The following is a 19,569-nucleotide window of genomic DNA, read 5'->3' as shown; positions in this document are numbered from 1 at the left end:
GTAACTCACCAAACCCGGCTAAAGCACTCCAGCGCTAGCAGAAAGAAATGAGTTCACTTTTCTGTGCATCTTTGGCCATACTGATTGAATATTTTATCAAGATTTCTTGTCATATACTGCATTTATGGAAGTATTTTTGAGAGTAGAGCCAATCCGCGCAATGAGTAATACATGGCGTGGAAAAAATAAGAGGAAAAAAATAGTTAAAAAGAATGGTGAGTTGAAAACAGAATAATTGACCTTGAACACTCTGCTTTCACCCTACAAACGCACCCAAAGTTAGAGAAACGGAATAGGGGTACCACAAAAAATAAAGATGTATAATAGCGAAAGAGATTGAAGTAGAAAGTTCTATTACAAATATTTTGTTAATTTCTTTGTTTTATATTACCAAAAGTATTCATTGATCTTTCCCCGCACGAAACTTTAAAGCTTTGTACAACAAAATTATTTGGCAAAATCTTGATTCGTTTTAACTATCGGCAAACACGTTTTATTCAATATTTCTAATTTTTAATTACAAACTTGTGAATGAATCCAGAAAAAATATTGCAAAGGCAGTACTTTGAACCACCCACACCACTAGCGCAGGGACCAGTCCTACTTGCAGTAGGAGCTGCACTGCATCATAATCCTACTCAGGGTAATCAGTCCTTACCAGCACCTTTTCTTAAATTTAGCAGACTACCCACTGATGATTTCGCAGTCTTTCAACGACAAATTAAAAAATCCATTGGTCTTCCCGTGGTGGCTATCACCGGTGCGATCAGTACAATTCCAGAGGAAATGGTCAATTAATTTGCCGGAAAGGTGGCAAAAGGGGAAACTTTCAAAAATTTTGCTGCTACAGAAACTCTCTGCAGAGAAATACTCAATACCGTTTGAGCAACAGCAAAAGAAAAATCTCGCTCGATCACTCAACACCCTAAATATACACAAAATTGACAAAGATGAAACTTCCTACAATCAATGTTGATTAAACTGAATGAAAAGACGCCTCTGTTTTAAATCAAAATGTAATCGTAAATGACGCTATTGCCGATTCTGGTTCTTTCACAAACGCGTTGCCAATGAGAATTTGAGATCAAAGAGAATAAAATCGTATCCAAACACCGAACGTCGACAACTGAACTTTTTGCGGCAATTGGACAAAAAGAACGATGGCTGTTCAGCGCAGAAATACCTTTCAGAATCGGCTTATCAGAATTCAAGTCTCAATTTATTGTAATCCAACAAAAATATACGAATTTTAGGCACCCAGATTTTTTCAGAGAACAAACTAATGTTTGGCATGAAACTAATTTTACTTGTGACGCCTCGTCTAATGTTTACATTTAACGAAATTCAACAAACCGGTTGAAAGATTTTTTTTTCGACACGACGAACAAACCTTCAACATTTACACAAAATTAAAAACAAAATTACGTCCTTGTAAACAGGACCTCGTTACTTTTCTTTTTGCGACAAAACATTTGAATTTTTGAACATCGTTGTTATTATAGGTCCCTTCGATTTCTTCAAACAGAACATCACAGTGTAAAAATCAAGCAGCATAGAACTTTTTGGAAAATGAGGCAGATCGCACTGTATTTTCTTCTGAGTTTTCCTGGAAAGGTTTATTTCTATCTGAACCTGCAAGAAGACTATTGGAAATGCTTCTCGTTGGCTATCATCAGATTTCCGGTAAACTTCGATTTGATGTCGGCCTGGCCTCGAAATATAGTGTTAGACTGAAACCTGACTATGATCACCCTGTCTATTCAGCTTGACAACCCCCTCCCCCACCGCTCACCAAAACACTTCCAAGATGATATTTTAGTAGAGTTAGCCCTTATGACATACTTTGGAATTGTAAAACACCTAATGTACTTGAAATATGGCAATCCACTATTCTGCCAACGAAAAGCTTTCCGTTAGCTTCAGATGTTGATCGATATCAGGATGATCAACCATTTAATTCGACACGACTACGAAAGTCATAATTTCCCTTTTTCAAAATTAGCAGATGCTAGAACTCATCTAACGGGGAAAAATTTACTATCTAAACTGGACTGTAGACAGGCCCACCACTGCATACCAATGGCTGATGAGCTTTCCATTCTACACTTAGAATTTTATTTTTGAGCTAGCACTTCCGCCTTTAGTCCGCTAGCACTTACGCCTTTAGTCCGCAATGACTAAGTCGAGCCCCAACAGCTTTCTGCTGTTCTAATCGCCAAAATTTAGACTCATGCATTGCAAAAGATGTCTGCTACCAACAAGAACGATATTGGTTGTGAAGCAGTGTCGGTGAAGGACCTATGAGAGAAACGTGATCAAATTGTTTAATGCATCAACAAATAAGAATTAAAACCCTCACCCACTAAATGTGAGTAAATGTTAAATCTCTTCTATTTTTTGGCAACTCGATTGCGGCTAACGGTTGAAACCCAGATACAACTATAATGAAGAAGTTTTTGAACAATCCAGAGATGCCTAAGTCCACTAATAAAGTGAAAAGGATCATCTGGTTTCTGCAATTTTTCTGGGACTTCATTCCGAAGCTGCAATAGCATCTTCTATCACTTTCAATGCGATTCCCTTTGAATGATAAAAAGAGCTAGTGATAGTGACCAATGCTATTATGCACACAGCGGGATACGTCTTGTTCATAATAGATTATACACAAAAAGAAGGAGATGACAAGAAAAACGTCAATACGCAGCCGTTATGTTCGGATCCCATGCATTCAATGAGGCTCAACTAAAAAAGAGCATTCCTTGCAAGAAATTTCTAGCTTTCTACTATGCCCTCGAAAAATTTTGTCTCTTCATTTTGGTCTACCAAAAAAAGTTCTTCTCACTGACAACCAAATTTTGATCCATTTCTTTTAGGCAAAACATATTCCACGCAACCAATGGTTGATGATAGATCATCTCGTGTCATATGAAATCATTTTGTGGCACTTTCCAGGCAAGGCAAAAGCTGCAGCTGACTTTCTTTCACAGTTCCTCAAAATACAAACGAAGCAATCGAGCTAATGATCAGAAACACAAATCCAAACCAACAGCTAGAGATTGAATTCAAAGCAAATTTACCACCAGAAACCAACGATTCAGTCAATTTCACAAAACCCCAATCCTATCAAAAATTCACAGAAAGTTAGAAATTGCCGTCAACAAACAATGAGAACTAACGACGACTTTGAATTCTATCATTTAGTGCAAACAAACAGGAACAAACTGCGAACACCAGAAACTTGTACTGCAAATCCACTAAAGACCTTGATTGCTTCGAGCGCAGTCGACTCCTCAACATGGACGAGGAACAAAAAAATCAACGAAAAACAGAAAGTTCGAAAGTTCTGTCCTGGATTATTATAAAGAAATCTTCGCCGAGAACGAATCGTTTTTACTGTTTTCCAACGGATGTTCATCAAGCAACTAGAGAAACTTTTCGTCACCAACAACATTTTGTACTTAAAATTTTTAAATCATGCTGACCACGTGTCGCAAAAACAGATCCTGGTACCAAAACAAATTCGGTTTGACCTGTTGTATCGCATACACAACAACCCCGAAGCTAGTAATCTAATCGAGGCATGTCAACGGAAACGCTTCTCTTTCTTTCGGTAACACTTCTATTTACCTAGACTCCAAGAGTTTCTCATCGACTACATCAAAAGTTGCTCGACCTGTCTTCAAGTTAAGCCAATCCAGAAGTCCCATCTATCTCCTTTTTTTTCTCCTATCTCAAGTTTGCTGAATTTCTCTGAAGAAATTCTACAAATTGATATTCTTGGAGCACTCCCTGATTCAGGAGGATTGAACTACCTTCTAACTGCAACCGAGTCAACGTCATCAGATGATACTTGTTTGCTGTACCACTGAAAAACACAGATGCCAATAGTGTGGCTCAGAAACGAGTATCTACATTTCCGTCAACACTGCTGCATTCCAGATTCCATCTTATCAGACCTTGGATCAGTGTTTACATCAAAATTCTTCAAGGATCGGAAAATCTTTCTTCGGATTCAATTGAATTAAATAACGCTAAAACATCCATCGACAATCAGTTTTTTGGAACGTAGTCATGCAGTAATTAAGAAAAACTTAAAAGTGAACATCAACTCACCCGGCGTAATTTGGCATAATCAAATAGAATTTGCTTGCTTTGCGGATAACTCGAGCTTCAATAGCGAATCAAGTTGCACACCAGCTCCACTTTTCCATTGCACTCAACCAATGTCAGCACTTAAAATATGCAAGAATTTCAAGACCAATTGTTGCAGTACTATAAACATCAAAAAGATTTTTGACGAATAACCGAACATCACCCGTCTAACGTCGGCTCTACGCGGTTTCGGCAAACGGAGCTGGATCCCACTTTATCGGTTCGAAACTGTCTACAAAAATTCAAACTATCTAATACAACAAGTGGGAACGAATGACACCCAGTGCGTAAATGGAGTCAGATTCCGTCCAATTAAGCCCAGCTACACAGTACGAGATTTTAGCTAAATCGACCCAAAAAAATTAGACACAATTAAATGCTAAACTTATTTGGCGCAGAACCTGAACTATCCAATAACCATTTAACCCAAATGCGGAAGCACCACAGCAGACAGTTTACAAGAAATGTACGGGGAATGACGTAGAATATGTGACAATTTTCAACCCCAGAGATACGGTTGAACAACAAAACGATCAACACCCTCATACATAAACTGCGCTCGTTATTCATCAACCCACAATCTCTGCCAACAATGCGGAACAGGCACTGCCTCACATGATTATCTCTGCTAACGAAATAATATAAAATACCAATCAACTACCAGTCACAATTCACACATCTACCACAAACACGGAATAATAAGACAGTAACTCCTTTCCCTTACAAGACACCATCACCACCCGGCTGAAACACCAGGGGAGCCGGACAATATAACTTGAAGTTAAACCGCACCTCACCGAAACAGCTTCAACGCAGTTACCAGTTCTAAATACCAGTAACTTTGTCTTTGAGTATTCACGAGAAGTCAGCTTCATTCGTCAATAATTATATTGAGAACCCAAAAGGACAATTAATAGGCTGAAAGTCAGTTTGATTCGAAAGCCTGACGCCGAGTTGCTATTCACTTAAAAAATAATTACCATAAACTGATTTTCATTGAATATTTCCAAACAGCCTTAAAAAATAGCGCTTTTAGAGGGCCGCTTTGCAGTTTTTGAAGTCTGAGAACTCTTTTTACTCTCAAACTGCTCAATAAAAAAAACCTCCGCGGACTCTTGGAGCTGGAATTTTGATTGCTGTGCTTATCTGGAAAGTAAATGGTGATTACTTTTTTTGTTTTGACATTTTAACATACACGCGGTGTTCAAAGTGGACAGCTTTTGTAAAAGTTTGCGCAGAAAAAAAGAGTTTCCCGGAGAAAAAATTCAAATTGTGCCCTTAAAGTTTCTTGGAGTTAGAAATCTGAGTGCTAGCATTATATTTAAAATTTCATTTAACTAACGAACTTCACTCTGAATAGTTGTCGTATATTCGTATGCTAAGTCATCCGTTTTTTATACTATACTTTTTATGGCAGAAGACAAAAATTATTGTTGAACCCCTCTCCGGTACGCCTAAACACACATTACAAAAAGGGTCACCCAAAACTATTTAGATACCTTAAAAACTACAAATTTTCTTCTCGGTCTTTATTTTTACAAACCAGATTCTCCTTTACTTGTACTGAGTTATAAATCTGAGTGCTAGCATTAAATTCGAAAATTTCATATAAATAACGATCTTCACTGTAAATAACTGTCAATTATTCGTATTCTAAATCAGCATTTTTTTAATACTTTTATGTCAGAAGTTAAAAATTACTGTCAAACCTTTCTTCGTTACGTCTCCTATCAGTTCTGGAAGCTCGTTTCTTTCTAAACCGATTATTTTTGTTTTCATCATTTCACGCCTACAAACTGACCAATTCCTGAAAATATTAACTTTCAAAGTGAGATGCTTTTGCAAATTTGTGTATTGAGAAGCAAAAATTACCTCTCAAATGTTTGCGAATGTCATCTCAACAGTGTTTGATTTGCCAATTGATTCAAAAATGATTTTTTTTTCAAATTGGCGAAATCTTACCTAAAGCACCCGACAGTTGTTATTTTTGTTTTGTTTCATATTCTTATCAATAGTTTCCATTTAACACAACCTTCAATCTACTAATAGCTAATGTGCACGCTGCCAGAGCCAGCATTTTCAGCTAGGTATTGAAAATCTAATCATAATTTGAAACAATACAATACTAAGTCCTCAAAATAAATCTTACTAACTTCGTTTACATTTGAAAATAGTCGCTTTTAAAATTTCGACATCTAGACTCTTACAATTACCTGAGCATTACCTCATAGCTTCCCTACATTTTTTTCTTAGAGTTATCTTTTTTGTTTAAGTGTTTAAATAAAAAAACAGCTTCTTTTCGTTCTTATGGAATAAAAATGGCACAAAGTTCCTTTCCTAGATTTGAAGTAGATGTTGGTTTACCTGCGAGGAGAAGTTGACACTTTTCCAAACAATTTTGTGTAAATATAACGATTAAATAATTAGCGAACAAAAATGCAATTTTAATTTCTTGAATTCTTTAAATTACATTGCGGAATAGTTAAAGTTACAAGCAAGCGTGTCGTAATTGTTTTGTTATCGTATATTTTATTATGCTCCTTGTTACCAAAATTGTATTTTAGCTTAGTTATCTCATTTAGTAGTAGTTCCAGCATGTCATTTAAGGGTTTTCTTCTTCCTTCTGTGTACTTTTGATGCATCAGCATTTGGTGCTATATCACTGCTAAAATTGTGTTCTTTTATTGTGTTCTCATCAAGATTGTATTCTATTTTGCTCAAGGTACACAGTCTCGTCTTGCTGTTTCAGCTTCTCTAAATGTTGCGCAGGCCTGTAAGATTTCTTTTCCATTTTCCGAGCGTTTCTATCTTTTTGCCGAATTTGTTAAAATTGGCAGCGCCCACCAACAGTTCTTGTAGTTACGCCTATACACACATTGCGAAAAAAGACACACAAGATCAATTAGCTACCTTAAATTTAACTTCATCTCTTCTTGGTCTGTATTTTTACACTCCACATTTTCCATTACACGTATTGAAGGTTAGCACAATTTGATCTGACAACTCAGGCCGAAATGAAATTTCACCTGTCTGAGTAGAATGCCAAGCCCAATTACTGCAATTTCCAGTGCACTGCTTCTCCAAGAAAAATCGCAAATCCTGGATGTTCTTGATTAAGGATTTCATATGATGGCCACTCTTTTTTGTCCGCTAAAAAAGCTGCTATCGCTAAAAAGATATGCAATAGTTTATTCCCCGCCATATTCGATATGAGGCAGATTAAACCACTCTTTATCTGTAATCTCTATATTCTCATGAATTTTCTTCAGCCCTTTAGAGGTTTGCTGCTACATACCTCAATTGACCGGACCACGTCGAATTTTGTCTCAAACCATGAGCAAAACTTGCACTATCAAACTTAACATAACTTTCGAAGTGTGCCAAATTACTTGCAATTGTATCAGCCTTGTCGAAGTTCTGAGAAAATTCTACGCTGGACTCGAAATGATTTAAAATGAACGGCGCATACGGTTTCAGTTGAGCTTTTAGGGCCGACGAAAACTTACCACCAAATTCGATCATTTTTAACTTCTGACTTCTCCATGAACCCTGAAATGGCCGATTACTGATATCCAACGATTCATAAGCCGATTTAACCCTGCTGATGTTATTGTCATCAGAACTTGATCCACTTTAGCTAGTTTTGAAGTTTTGAACTGACTACCTTAGTATGTACTAGATTTCGATTAGGAGACTTGCAATTACTTCAATGTTTAGAACATGACAGATCCTTAAAATTGTCTACTTGCATTGTTTGTATAGCATTTTGTCAAAAACTTATCATTTAGAAAAAGCATACTGTTTTTTAATTAAAATGCTGACGAAAACAAATTGTGCTGAAGTAATTTATCTACGTCATTCAATTTATGTCACATTTTTATCTCTCGTAACATCCGTCAATGACGCAGTTTACCAACATTATCGAAACAGTCTCAGGTTGGAAACAAAAATCAGTTTTTTTTCTTCGGAGAATATCAATTTACTATACTCAAAACAAAGGAGAACCACAAGATATGGTCATTAAAATAAATTAAGTAGACCTCTCAGATCAATCTGAGACCTAGTAACAAACTCTTAAAACTACCATCTGACTTTGATTCAAAGCAAATTTTATTTCAAAAATACCATTTGACTTTGAATGAAAGTAATTTTGATTTTGAAATTGCCATCTGATTTTGATTAAGAGAAGTGAGAAATCAGCTGAGACTTGTTACTGAGACGATTGTCATTACCAGTAGAATTAACCAATAAAAATCAAACTTTACAACTCCCACGCAAGAGAACAAGCAAAAAACAGTGTGCAATAAACTCTATAGAACCGGATGAGGTGAGCTCGTTATACCTCCTCAAGTGAAAAATTTGTTACGCAAAAGAAACTCAGATAAAATTGCCATTTAGTAATTTGTTTGGAAAACAGTTCTGTTATCGAAAAAAACTTGGCGTTTTAATTGCCGCCGAAAGAACTCTTCTTTATTCCATTTTATATTGTGCTTCCTTGTATTTTTTCTCAACGTCAATTTGTTATCATTTCATTTGATCTAAAACCGATACAACTGAAGGCGCCATCCAATGTTTTATGTTTTAGATTCATTTTAAAGATCAGGCAAGTTTAAAGTTGTTTCTTTAAAACACTTCACTTTTTCTTCATTATCTCATCAACAACATCAAAGTGATAACACAGTTACCACGGAAGAGCTTGATTTCAATTTTCACGAGAGAGCTCTAGTCGCAGAGGAGTTCATCAAAGTTCAGTTCTTAGTTTCTTATCACGTTATCCAAATACGGCTACCTGAGAACTCAACAGCATTATTAGATCAATTCAGTGATTCTTGGGAAACAAGATTGAGACTCCGTCACGATTTAGCGTTTCTGGAACTTCAGGAACTGAATGCTTCTGATCACTTCAATTTGTTTAGCCACGAAAATCATCAAAGAACATGATGGCGCACTTGCTGACCTGAAGTCAATCAAAGATGACATCAAAAAGGATCGCCCTACACAATTATTCCGTCAGTCAGTCCCATTTATGGAGATAGAAACGCATTTTTCCCATCATCTTAGCTGGTGGGGCCGCTACATTCCTTGGCACAGGAGTCGGACCAGGCAGGATTGGATGCGCTATTAAAGGAATATTCGGGCGTGGTTCAGAGTTTTTCTTGAGTGACGAGGCAAACATCCCAAAAAGCATTTAGAGATTCAGAGAAATTCAGGATGGGTTTCAAAAAATAAAGACATCATCTGAAAAAAGGTATTCTTATTCGGAGAACAACTGAAGACATTGAATGCAGTGACAAAACGAATGACAGAACTACAAAGACTCAATTCACAAAAAATTGAGACAGAAGGCAATAGCATCAAAAAAGAAGGATCTCACAAGTTGCGTTTGACGACTACAACTGGGACTGAAGGAAAACTTACAATTCATTGTAATTCTTTCCTGGTTACTGATGCTGCGAACAGAAAAAAAGAGATTCAGGACAGCAACATACACATTCCGCTCAACTTTGTTGTCGGCGTTCATGACAATGACAAATTCCTTCCTATTTGGCTTGTTCTAAGTGAACATCTTAAAAAAGTCCGCTCCACAATCAGTTCAAAATGATAACCAAATATTAAGTTTGGGAATCCCATTTAAAAAAAAATTCTTCGGTATTACAAAGCTAAATTGCTTTGCGGAGCCACAGCTAATAAACTCGGACTAGTTTTCAAAATGGAAATAACCTTAGCATTGCGGGAAAACAATCTAGAAGTGTACGAAGTTATTCTACTGCCTATGCCACAATCACAGTCCGCAGGACAATCTAGCGATGATATGGCGGACGGAATGAAATTATATTGGGATGTCAAAATACAAATCAAAAAGAGCTCTACTAAATGACGAGGACCTAAACCAATGCATCGGAGCAAGCTATTCTATGCTATTTGCGCCAAGTGTTTCCCATGTTGAAAACAAGAAGCAGTCGTCCTACAAAATTTATTGTATACCACGACTCAATTATAGCTTTCCAATTTTGCGATGTTGATTTTAAGCCTCTACCGTTTCAAGAACAAGCAATCAACATAGAATTTAACCTTTGGCTTATACTATCAGCGTCCTGCAACTACCAACTCATTCAGTTGAACAGCAGAGATTCGATCACACTCAACAGTGTAATTATTCAAGAAAGCCAAGCATGCAATATATCCCTGAAGTATGGGGAACATTTTGAAGGCCCAAATGTTCTGATGAGGAGCGACGCAAATTCAATTGCGGAATTACTTGCAATGAGAATTGATGTGAAGCTTCCCACAGCTATTGATCATTTATTTGAAGCGTTACCAGCCCTGTAAAACTTAGTGAATTTCGATTGATCGAAACCAGCGGAACATAAACTTGTTTTTAGACATTTTTTTGGAGACGATGAAGGATTTCGAGATGCCAGATAATGAAATTGAAGTGAGCCAAATTGCTGTACCCAACCTTAGAAAACTGCAACATCTCAGGCCAATTTACGAGCAGAAATTCGAGAGCACAATAAACAGGCAAACGTCAGTAAAAATTGGGATAATCAGTTTTATATTGAGCGTTCTGCTGCATACTGCAAAATCTTCTTGCGTTAAACTTTCAGCAAAAGTACAAAAAATGTATCCCTACAGAGTATGGGAAAAAAGTCGCGAGATAAAATCTCGTCCTGTTGTTGCAATCAACAAAATTGACCATGAATTCTTATTAGCAAACAAGGAGCATCCTCTTATGCGGAAAACTTATGCTTCTATTTAATCGGCAAGCCAGAGTATTCAACTGCGCAAGCTTCCCCACCTGACTCAGCAGTTATAGCATCAAAAAAGAAGGATCTCACAAGTTGAGATCAGCCTCTACAACTGGGACGGAAGGAAAATTTACAATTCATTGTAATTCTTTCCTGGTTACTGATGCTGCGAACAGAAATAAAGAGATTCAGAACATACACATTCCGCTCAACTTTGTTGACGGCGTTTATGACAATGGCAAGCTCCTTCCTATTTAGCTTGTTCCAAGTGAACATCTTGAAAAAGTCCGTTCCACGATCACTTCAAAATGACAACCAAAAGTTAAGTTTGAGAATCCCATTTTAAAAAAATTTAGGTATTACAAATCTAAATTGCTTCGCAAAGCCACAGCTATTAATCTTGTACTATTTTTTAAAATGGAAACAAAAAACCCGCAGCATTGCGGGAAACCATTCCAGAAGTGTACGAAGCTATCCTACTGCCTATGCCACAATCAGAGTCCGAGGACAATCTGGTGATGATATGGCGGACGGAATGAAATTATATTGGGATGTCAAAAAGAGCTCTACTAAACGACGAGGATCTATACCAATGCATTGCATCAAGCATCTATGCTATTTGAGCCGAGCATTTCCCATGTTGAAAACAAGAAGCAGTTGTCTTGCGACATTATTTTTTTACCACAATTCAAATACAGCTTTCCAATTTTGCGATATCGATTTTCAGCCTCTACCGTTTCAAGAGAAAGCAATCAACATCGAATACAACCTTTGGCTAATACTAGCAGCGTCCTGCAACTACCAACTCATTCAGTTGAACAGCAGAGAATCGATCACACTCAACAGTGTAATTAATCAAGAAAACCAAGCATGCAATATATCCCTGAAGTGTGGGGAACAAATTGAAGATCCAAATGTTCTGATGAGGAGCAATGCAAATTCAATTGCGGAATTACTTGCAATGAGAATTGAAGTGAAGCTTCCCACAGCTATTGATCATTTAGCGTGAATATCAAACAGCTATTGATAGCGTTACCATCCCTGCAAAACTTAGTGAATTTCGGTTATCCGAAACCAGCGAAGGAGAAATTGTTTTTAGACTTTTGTTTGGAGGCAATGAAGAATTTCGAGATCCCAGAGAATGAGTTTGAAGTGAACCAAATTGCTGTACCCATCCTTACAAAACTGCAACATCTGAGGCCAATTTAAGAGCAGAAATTCGAGAGCACAATAAACGGGCAAACATCAGTAAAAATTGGGAAAATCAGTTTTATATTGAACGTTCTGCTGTATACTGCTATATCTTCTGGCGTTAAATTTTCAGCAAAAGTACAAAGAATGTACCCCTACAGAGTTTGGGAAAAAAGACGCGAGATCAAATCTCGTCCTGTGATTGCAATCAGCAAAATTGACCATGAGTTGCTATTAGCAAACCCTGAGCATCCTCTTGTGCGGAAAACTGTGTTTCTTTTTAATTGGCGAGCCAAAGTATTCAACTGCGCAAGCTTCCCCACCTGATTCAGCAGTTATAGCATCAAAAAGAAGGATCTCACAAGTTGTGTTCAACGTCTACAATTGGGACTGAAGGAAAACTTACAATTCATTGTAATTCTTTCCTGGTTACTGATGCTGCGAACAGAAAAAAAGAGATTCAGGACAGCAACATACACATTCCGCTCAACTTTGTTGTCGGCGTTCATGACAATGACAAGTTCCTTCCTATTTGGCTGGTTCCAAGTGAACATCTTAAAAAAGTCCGTTCCACGATCACTTCGAATTAACAACCAAATATTAAGTTTGGGAATCCCATTAAAAAAAATTTTAGGTATTACAAATCTAAATTTGTAATACCTAAAAAAATTTAGGTATTATAAGTTTAGCTATCCTACTGCCTATGCCACAATCAGAGTCCGAGGACAATTTGGTGATGATATGGCAGACGGAATGAAATTATATTGAGATGTCAAAAAGAGTTCTACTAGATGACGAGGATATATGCCAGTGCATCGGATCAAGCATCTATGCTATTTGCGCCAAGCGTTTCCCATGTTGAAAACAAGAAGCAGTTCTCTTGCAACATTATTTGTTTACCAAAATTCAAATACAGCTTTCCAATTTTGCGATGTCGATTTTCAGCCTCTACCGTTTCAAGAGAAAGCAATCATTATCGAATACAGCCTTTGGCTAATACTAGCAGCATCCTCCAACTACCAACTCATTCAGTCGAACAGCAGAGATTCGACCACGCTCAAAAGTGTAATTACTCAAGAATGCCAGGCATGCAATATATCACTGAAGTGTGGGGAACAATTTGAAGGCCCGAGTGTTCTGATGAGAAGCGATGCAAATTCAATTGCGGAGACACATGCTATGAGAATTGATGTGAAGCTTTCCACAGCTATTGATCATTTATTAAAAGCGTTTACCAGCCCTGCAGAACTTAGTGAATTTCGACAACTCGAAACCAGCGAAGGAGAAACTTGTTTTTAGACTTTTGTTTGGAGGCGATGAAGAATTTCGAGATGCCAGAGAGTGAATTTGAAGTGAACCGAATTGCTGTAACCATCCTTCCCATCCTTACAAAACTGCAACATCTGAGGCCAATTTACGAGCAGAAGTTCGCTAGCACGATAAACAGGCAAACGTCAGTAAAAATTGGGATAATCAGTTTTATAGTGAGCGTTCTGCTGCATACTGCAATATCTTCTGGGGTTAAACTTTGAGCAAAAGTACAAAGAATGTATCCCTCCAGAGTTTGGGAAACAGCCGCGAGATTAAATCTCGTCCTGTGGTTGCAATCATCAAAATTGACCATGAGTTCCCATCAGCAAACCCGGAGCATCCTCTTGTGCGGAAAACTTGTGTTTCTTTTTAATCGACGAGCCAGAGTTTTCAAATGCGCAAGCTTTCCCACCTGATTCAGCAGTTATAGCATCAAAAAGAAGGATCTCACAAGTTGTGTTCAACGTCTACAATTGGGACTGAAGGAAAACTTACAATTCATTGTAATTCTTTCCTGGTTACTGATGCTGCGAACAGAAAAAAAGAGATTCAGGACAGCAACATACACATTCCGCTCAACTTTGTTGTCGGCGTTCATGACAATGACAAGTTCCTTCCTATTTGGCTTGTTCCAAGTGAACATCTTGAAAAAGTCCGTTCCACGATCACTTCAAAATGACAACAAAATATTAAGTTTGACAATCCCATTTTAAAAAATTCTTGGCTATTACAAATCTAAATTGCTTCGCGAAGCAAAAGCTAATAATCTTGTACTATTTTTAAAAATGGAAATAAAATAACCTTAGCATTGCAGGAAACCGTTCCAGAAGTGTACGAAGCTATCCTACTGCCTATGCCACAATCAGAGTCCGAGGACAATCTGGTGATGATAGGGCGGACAGAATGAAATTATTTTGTGATGTCAGAATACAAATCAAAAAGCGCTCTACTAAATGACGAGGATCTATACCAATGCATCGGATCAAGCATGTATGCTATTTGTGCCAAGCGTTTCCTATGTTGAAAACAAGAAGCAGTTGACTTGCAACTTTTTTTGTATACCACGATTCAAATACAGCTTTCCAATTTTGCGATGTCGATTTTCAGCCTCTACCGTTTCAAGAGAAAGCACTCAATATCGAATACAGCCTTTGGCTAATACTAGGAACATCCTCCAACTACCAACTCATTCAGTTGAACAGCAGAGATTCGATCACGCTCAAAAGTGTAATTACTCAAGAATGCCAGGCATGCAATATTTCCCTGAAGTGTGGGGAACAATTTGAAGGCCCGAGTGTTCTGATGAGAAGCGATGCAAATTCAATTGCGGAGACACATTCAATGAAAATTGATGTGAAACTTCCCACAGCTATTGATCATTTGTTAAAAGCGTTACCAGCCCTGCAAAACTTAGTGAATTTCGATAACTCGAAACCAGCGAAGGAGAAACTTGTTTTTAGACTTTTGTTTGGAGGCGATGAAGAATTTCGAGATGCCAGAGAGTGAATTTGAAGTGAACCGAATTGCTGTAACCATCCTTCCCATCCTTACAAAACTGCAACATCTGAGGCCAATTTACGAGCAGAAGTTCGCTAGCACGATAAACAGGCAAACGTCAGTAAAAAATTGGGATAATCAGTTTTATGGTGAACGTTCTGTTGCATACTGCAATATCTTCTGGCGTTAAACTTTGAGCAAAAGTACAAAGAATGTATCCCTCCAGAGTTTGGGAAAAAGACGCGAGATCAAATCTCGTCCTGTGGTTGCAATCAGCAAAATTGACCATGAGTTCCTATTAGCAAACCCGGAGCATCCTCTTGTGCGGAAAACTGTGTTTCTTTTTAATCGACGAGCCAGAGTTTTCAACTGCGCAAGCTTTCCCACCTGACTCAGCAGTTAAAGCATCAAAAGGAAGGATCTCACAAGTTGCGTTCAACGTCTACAATTGTAACTGAAGGAAAACTTACAATTCATTGTAATTCTTTCCTGGTTACTGATGCCGCGAACAGAAATAAAGAAATTCAGGACAGCAACATACACATTCCGCTCAACTTTTTTGACGGCGTTCATGACAATGACAAGTTCCTTCCTATTTGGCTAGTTCCAAGTGAACATCTTGAAAAAGTCCGTTCCACGATCACTTCAAATTGACAACAAAATGTTAAGTTTTACAATCCCTTTTAAAAAAAAAACTCTCGGGTATTACAAATCTAAATTGCTTCGCGAAGCCAAAGCTAATAATCTTATACTGTTTTTGAAAATGGAAATAAAATAAACTTAGCATTGCGGGAAACCGTTCCAGAAGTGTACGAAGCTATCCTACTGCCTACGCCACAATCAGAGTCCGCGGACAATCTGGTGATGATAGGGCGGACGGAAAGAAATTATTTTGTGATGTCAGAATACAAATCAAAAAGCGCTCTACTAAATGACGAGGATTTATACCAATGCATCGGATCAAGCATCTATGCTATTTGCGCCAAGCGTTTCCCATGTTGAAAACAAGAAGCAGTTGTCTTGCAACATTTTTTGTATACCACGATTCAAATACATCTTTCCAATTTTGCGATGTCGATTTTCAGCCTCTACCGTTTCGAGAGAAAGCACTCAATATCGAATACAGCTTTTGGCTAATAATAGCAGCATCCTCCAACTACCAACTCATTCAGTCAAACAGCAGAGATTCGATCACGCTCAAAACTGTAATTACTCAAGAATGCCAGGCATGCAATATATCCCTGAAACGAGGGGAACAATTTGAAGGCCCCAGTGTTCTGATGAGAAGCGATGCAAATTCAATTGCGGAGACACATGCTATGAGAATTGATGTGAAGCTTTCCACAGCCATTGATCATTTATTAAAAGCGTTTACCAGCCCTGCAGAACTTAGTGAATTTCGACAACTCGAAACCAGCGAAGGAGAAACTTGTTTTTAGACTTTTGTTTGGAGGCGATGAGGAATTTCTAAACGCCAGAGAATGAATTTGAAGTGAACCAAACCGCTGTACCCATTCTTACAAAAACTGCAACATTTGAGGCCAATTTACGAGCAGAAGTTCGCTAGCACGATAAACAGGCAAATGTCAGTAAAAATTGGGATAATCAGTTTTATAGTGAACGTTCTGCTGCATACTGCAATATCTTCTGGCGTTAAACTTTGAGCAAAAGTACAAAGAATGTATCCCTCCAGAGTTTGGGAAAAAGCCGCGAGATCAAATCTCGTCCTGTGGTTGCAATCATCAAAACTGACCATGAGTTCCCATTAGCAAACCCGGAGCATCCTCTTATGCGGAAAACTTATGTTTATTTTTATCTAGAGTATTTAAAGAGTATTTATCTATGCAAGCTTCCGCGCCTAACTCAGCAGAAATGGAAAACGCTACTTTGTTTATACAATTGCGAAAAAGATAAGAGTCATTGATTTTGAAAACGGGTGAAAAAATCAGATTAAAAAGAAGACTAATAGTACCTAAAAATAATGCTAAACAAAAACAATTTATCGAAGAGAAACAAAGAAACCAAATCATTTGACTTCCCATACTCCTAGTTTATTGCTAATTGTGTGTTTCAAAATAGCTATTGTTTTATATATAATATAACTACATAGCCCCTCCCCTAACTTCAGCCTCCAATTTCATTTTATTTCTCATGGAGCAATTGCAACCCTTTTTGAAATTTAATTGTAATTTAATTGTGTTAATCGAGATTAAAAACGTTTTAAACTTATTAAAAAGAGCAAAATTGCTAAAGTTAAGTTAAGGAAAAAATTTTTAAAAAACAGATGTACGTTTGAAGGTGTGAAATAATTGGAAAATTAAATAAAATGTCACCCAACAGTATTTAACAAATGCAGCTGAATTTTTCAGTTCAGTGTAGATACCATGACACATTATGGTAAAATGGATAAAATGAATTTTTCAAACTAATTTAATTTGCGAGAACCACAAAAATCATCTAAAACTAACGGCATAAATTTTTTGCGCGTGTGTTTTATTTCAACCAGAGGCGCTTCTTTTCATTTAGAGTGGTAGTGTCATATAATGCATATATGAAAGTATTGTTTGAGAGCAAAACCAATCCGCGCAGTGAATAATATATGATGTGGGAAAAATAAGAGCGTCAAAATTTAATTGAAAAGAAAAGAGAGTTGAAAAACAGAATGAATCAATCTTGCTTTTACACTACCAAAAGACATGCAAAGACAGAGGAAAGGAATAGAAATACCTCTAAATATAAAGATGTAACACTTCTTCTTTTCTTCTAAATTTACTGAAGTTTGTATGGCTGAAGTCACTGGAAACTCTTCTAGCTGGATGCATATTACAGCTCAACAGAAATATATATATATTTTTTTAATTTGGCATTTTGATTTTAGTGATCTTTCACCTTTTACCTTCTACCTTTTACCTTTTATCTTGTACCTATTAATTTACTTTTTACCTAGTTTCGACTTATCCACCCGGGTCGAGGTTTTAGTTTGAGTTTTTGTAAGAAATGCGGTGAACGCGGTGAATTTCTTAAAGAAATTCGGTGATTGGGGTGAATGCGGGCATGCAGGAGGTATGAGGTTCAAACCCGTGTAAGGAATCTTCCTTTTTGCAGGAATACTGAGAACGCTGTGATAATAAATAATCCACCGCGATTCACCGCAATCACCGCGGAAATATGTATAAAAATACAGATGAAATTTTTTTCTCAACGTATTACAAAATTTAACCGCGCAAACTCGATTTAAAATTTTACTGGCTAATGATATTTAGCTGATTGATAAAATCAACACAACTCTCTTTCTGTTTTCAAGAAATCTGGATTTGCTCATAGACCTCAACGAAACCATTTTGAGCGTATAATTAGCCTAAACCTTCATTGCTCAAACTTTATTACTAATTATTGGAGACCATATACAAAGTCTTAACTGTTCTTGTGAACAGTGCCATGGGTAATTGCAAAACCGCTAATTGTCTTCTTGTTCCACAGTTAGTATCGAGAGGGACATTTCTGAAATTAATCACTAATTGGGCCCTCTTTCTTTTCTGTAATTGGAAACTGCATCCGTGGGAAAGGTCAAATTCGAAGTACATTTGCTTAGTAAAAATAGTTTCCACAAGCACGTTTACATCTCTAATTTCAAAAATAGGTCGTAAAAATACGTGACAAAATTCGGACAGTAGCCGCGTAATGGACAATGGGAGTACGACAAACATGTGAAGTTAACGTTTTCATTGCTCTTTTGTTATTTTATCTGTTGTTTTTTTATCGCTACCCTTTCTCAAATCATTTTTTCCCTTAAATGCATTGTATTAAGAAGTCGGTTTTTTAACTTGTATTTGTTTAGGAGTGAACCATTTTAGCAAAACTGGAGTATTTTCATCCTGTATTTCAACCAGCAGGATCTTTTGTCATTAATTACTTTTTACTGGCTCACCTTGTTATCAGTTCTGACAAGTGCTGCAACTTCACAACCGAATGTAGTATGTGGTCCCGTGTGATTCACGAACCAATCACGTTGTGCCATTTCCTTCTTGTTGTTCGGATACATGCCATAGTAGTAATTGTCTGATTTGTTCACACATGCAACTGGGACTAATATTGGTGCCTGGATAAAAACCGGCTGCTGTTTAATTAGAAACCTTAGATGTTCTCAATAGAGAGATCTATTTAAAAACGTCAAATTATAAATGCGTAAAAAAAATTCTGCCTCAGAAACGATTGCTCTGAAATATTTGATTGCAATTTTGCTGATTAATTATTCCCAACATTGAGTTTAAACACTCGAGTCTGTTACTATTTATGAAAGTTTTTATATAACAAAAGTTACAGACATGCGTTCAATTTCTCTACAGAAGTCTAGCGCAACCAAAAATTTCAAAACCTGAAGATTTTTTCCAACTCCAGGTAGGTTGCGTATGTTTTCTATTCCAAGTGCATCTAACTCCTGTTTGGGTCCAATTCCTGAGAGTAGAAGGATTTTGGGAGTAAGTAGCCCACCACAACATAGAATGACCTCTTTTGTGGCACTGGCAATTGACAGCTCTCCTGTCTCGCGATTAATGAATTCAACACCTGCAACGTAAAAATTCAAAGTCTTTTGACATTTTGACACATGACTAATCATCATGACATTAAAAAGTCACAATAATAAGAAAAGGCCAGAAAACAATCGTCG

At 37.2% G+C, this 19,569-nt stretch overlaps 2 protein-coding genes across 2 annotated transcripts in view; one reads left to right on the top strand and one right to left on the bottom strand.

The window, feature by feature from the left end:
- Positions 1-19,569, bottom strand: part of LOC142341223 (oxygen-dependent choline dehydrogenase-like) — a 66,583-nt gene that overhangs the window by 12,521 nt on the left and 34,493 nt on the right. Inside the window, exons 4-5 of the mRNA XM_075392142.1 lie at positions 19,276-19,466; positions 18,829-18,999 (exon numbers count right to left, since the gene is read on the bottom strand). Coding sequence (XP_075248257.1) covers positions 18,829-18,999; positions 19,276-19,466 — 362 coding nt within the window. The remainder of the gene's footprint in view (positions 1-18,828; positions 19,000-19,275; positions 19,467-19,569) is intronic.
- The window catches only part of LOC142340751 (uncharacterized), a 107,847-nt gene continuing 105,399 nt past the window's right edge, over positions 17,122-19,569 (top strand). Inside the window, exon 1 of the mRNA XM_075391456.1 lies at positions 17,122-17,134. The gene's annotated coding sequence lies outside the window, so the exon portion shown is untranslated. The remainder of the gene's footprint in view (positions 17,135-19,569) is intronic.

This window comes from Convolutriloba macropyga, chromosome 6 (assembly GCF_964194025.1).
Source record: "Convolutriloba macropyga chromosome 6, txConMacr16.3, whole genome shotgun sequence".
Taxonomy (NCBI): domain Eukaryota; kingdom Metazoa; phylum Xenacoelomorpha; order Acoela; family Convolutidae; genus Convolutriloba; species Convolutriloba macropyga.
This window is presented reverse-complemented; position numbering and strand designations above follow the sequence as displayed.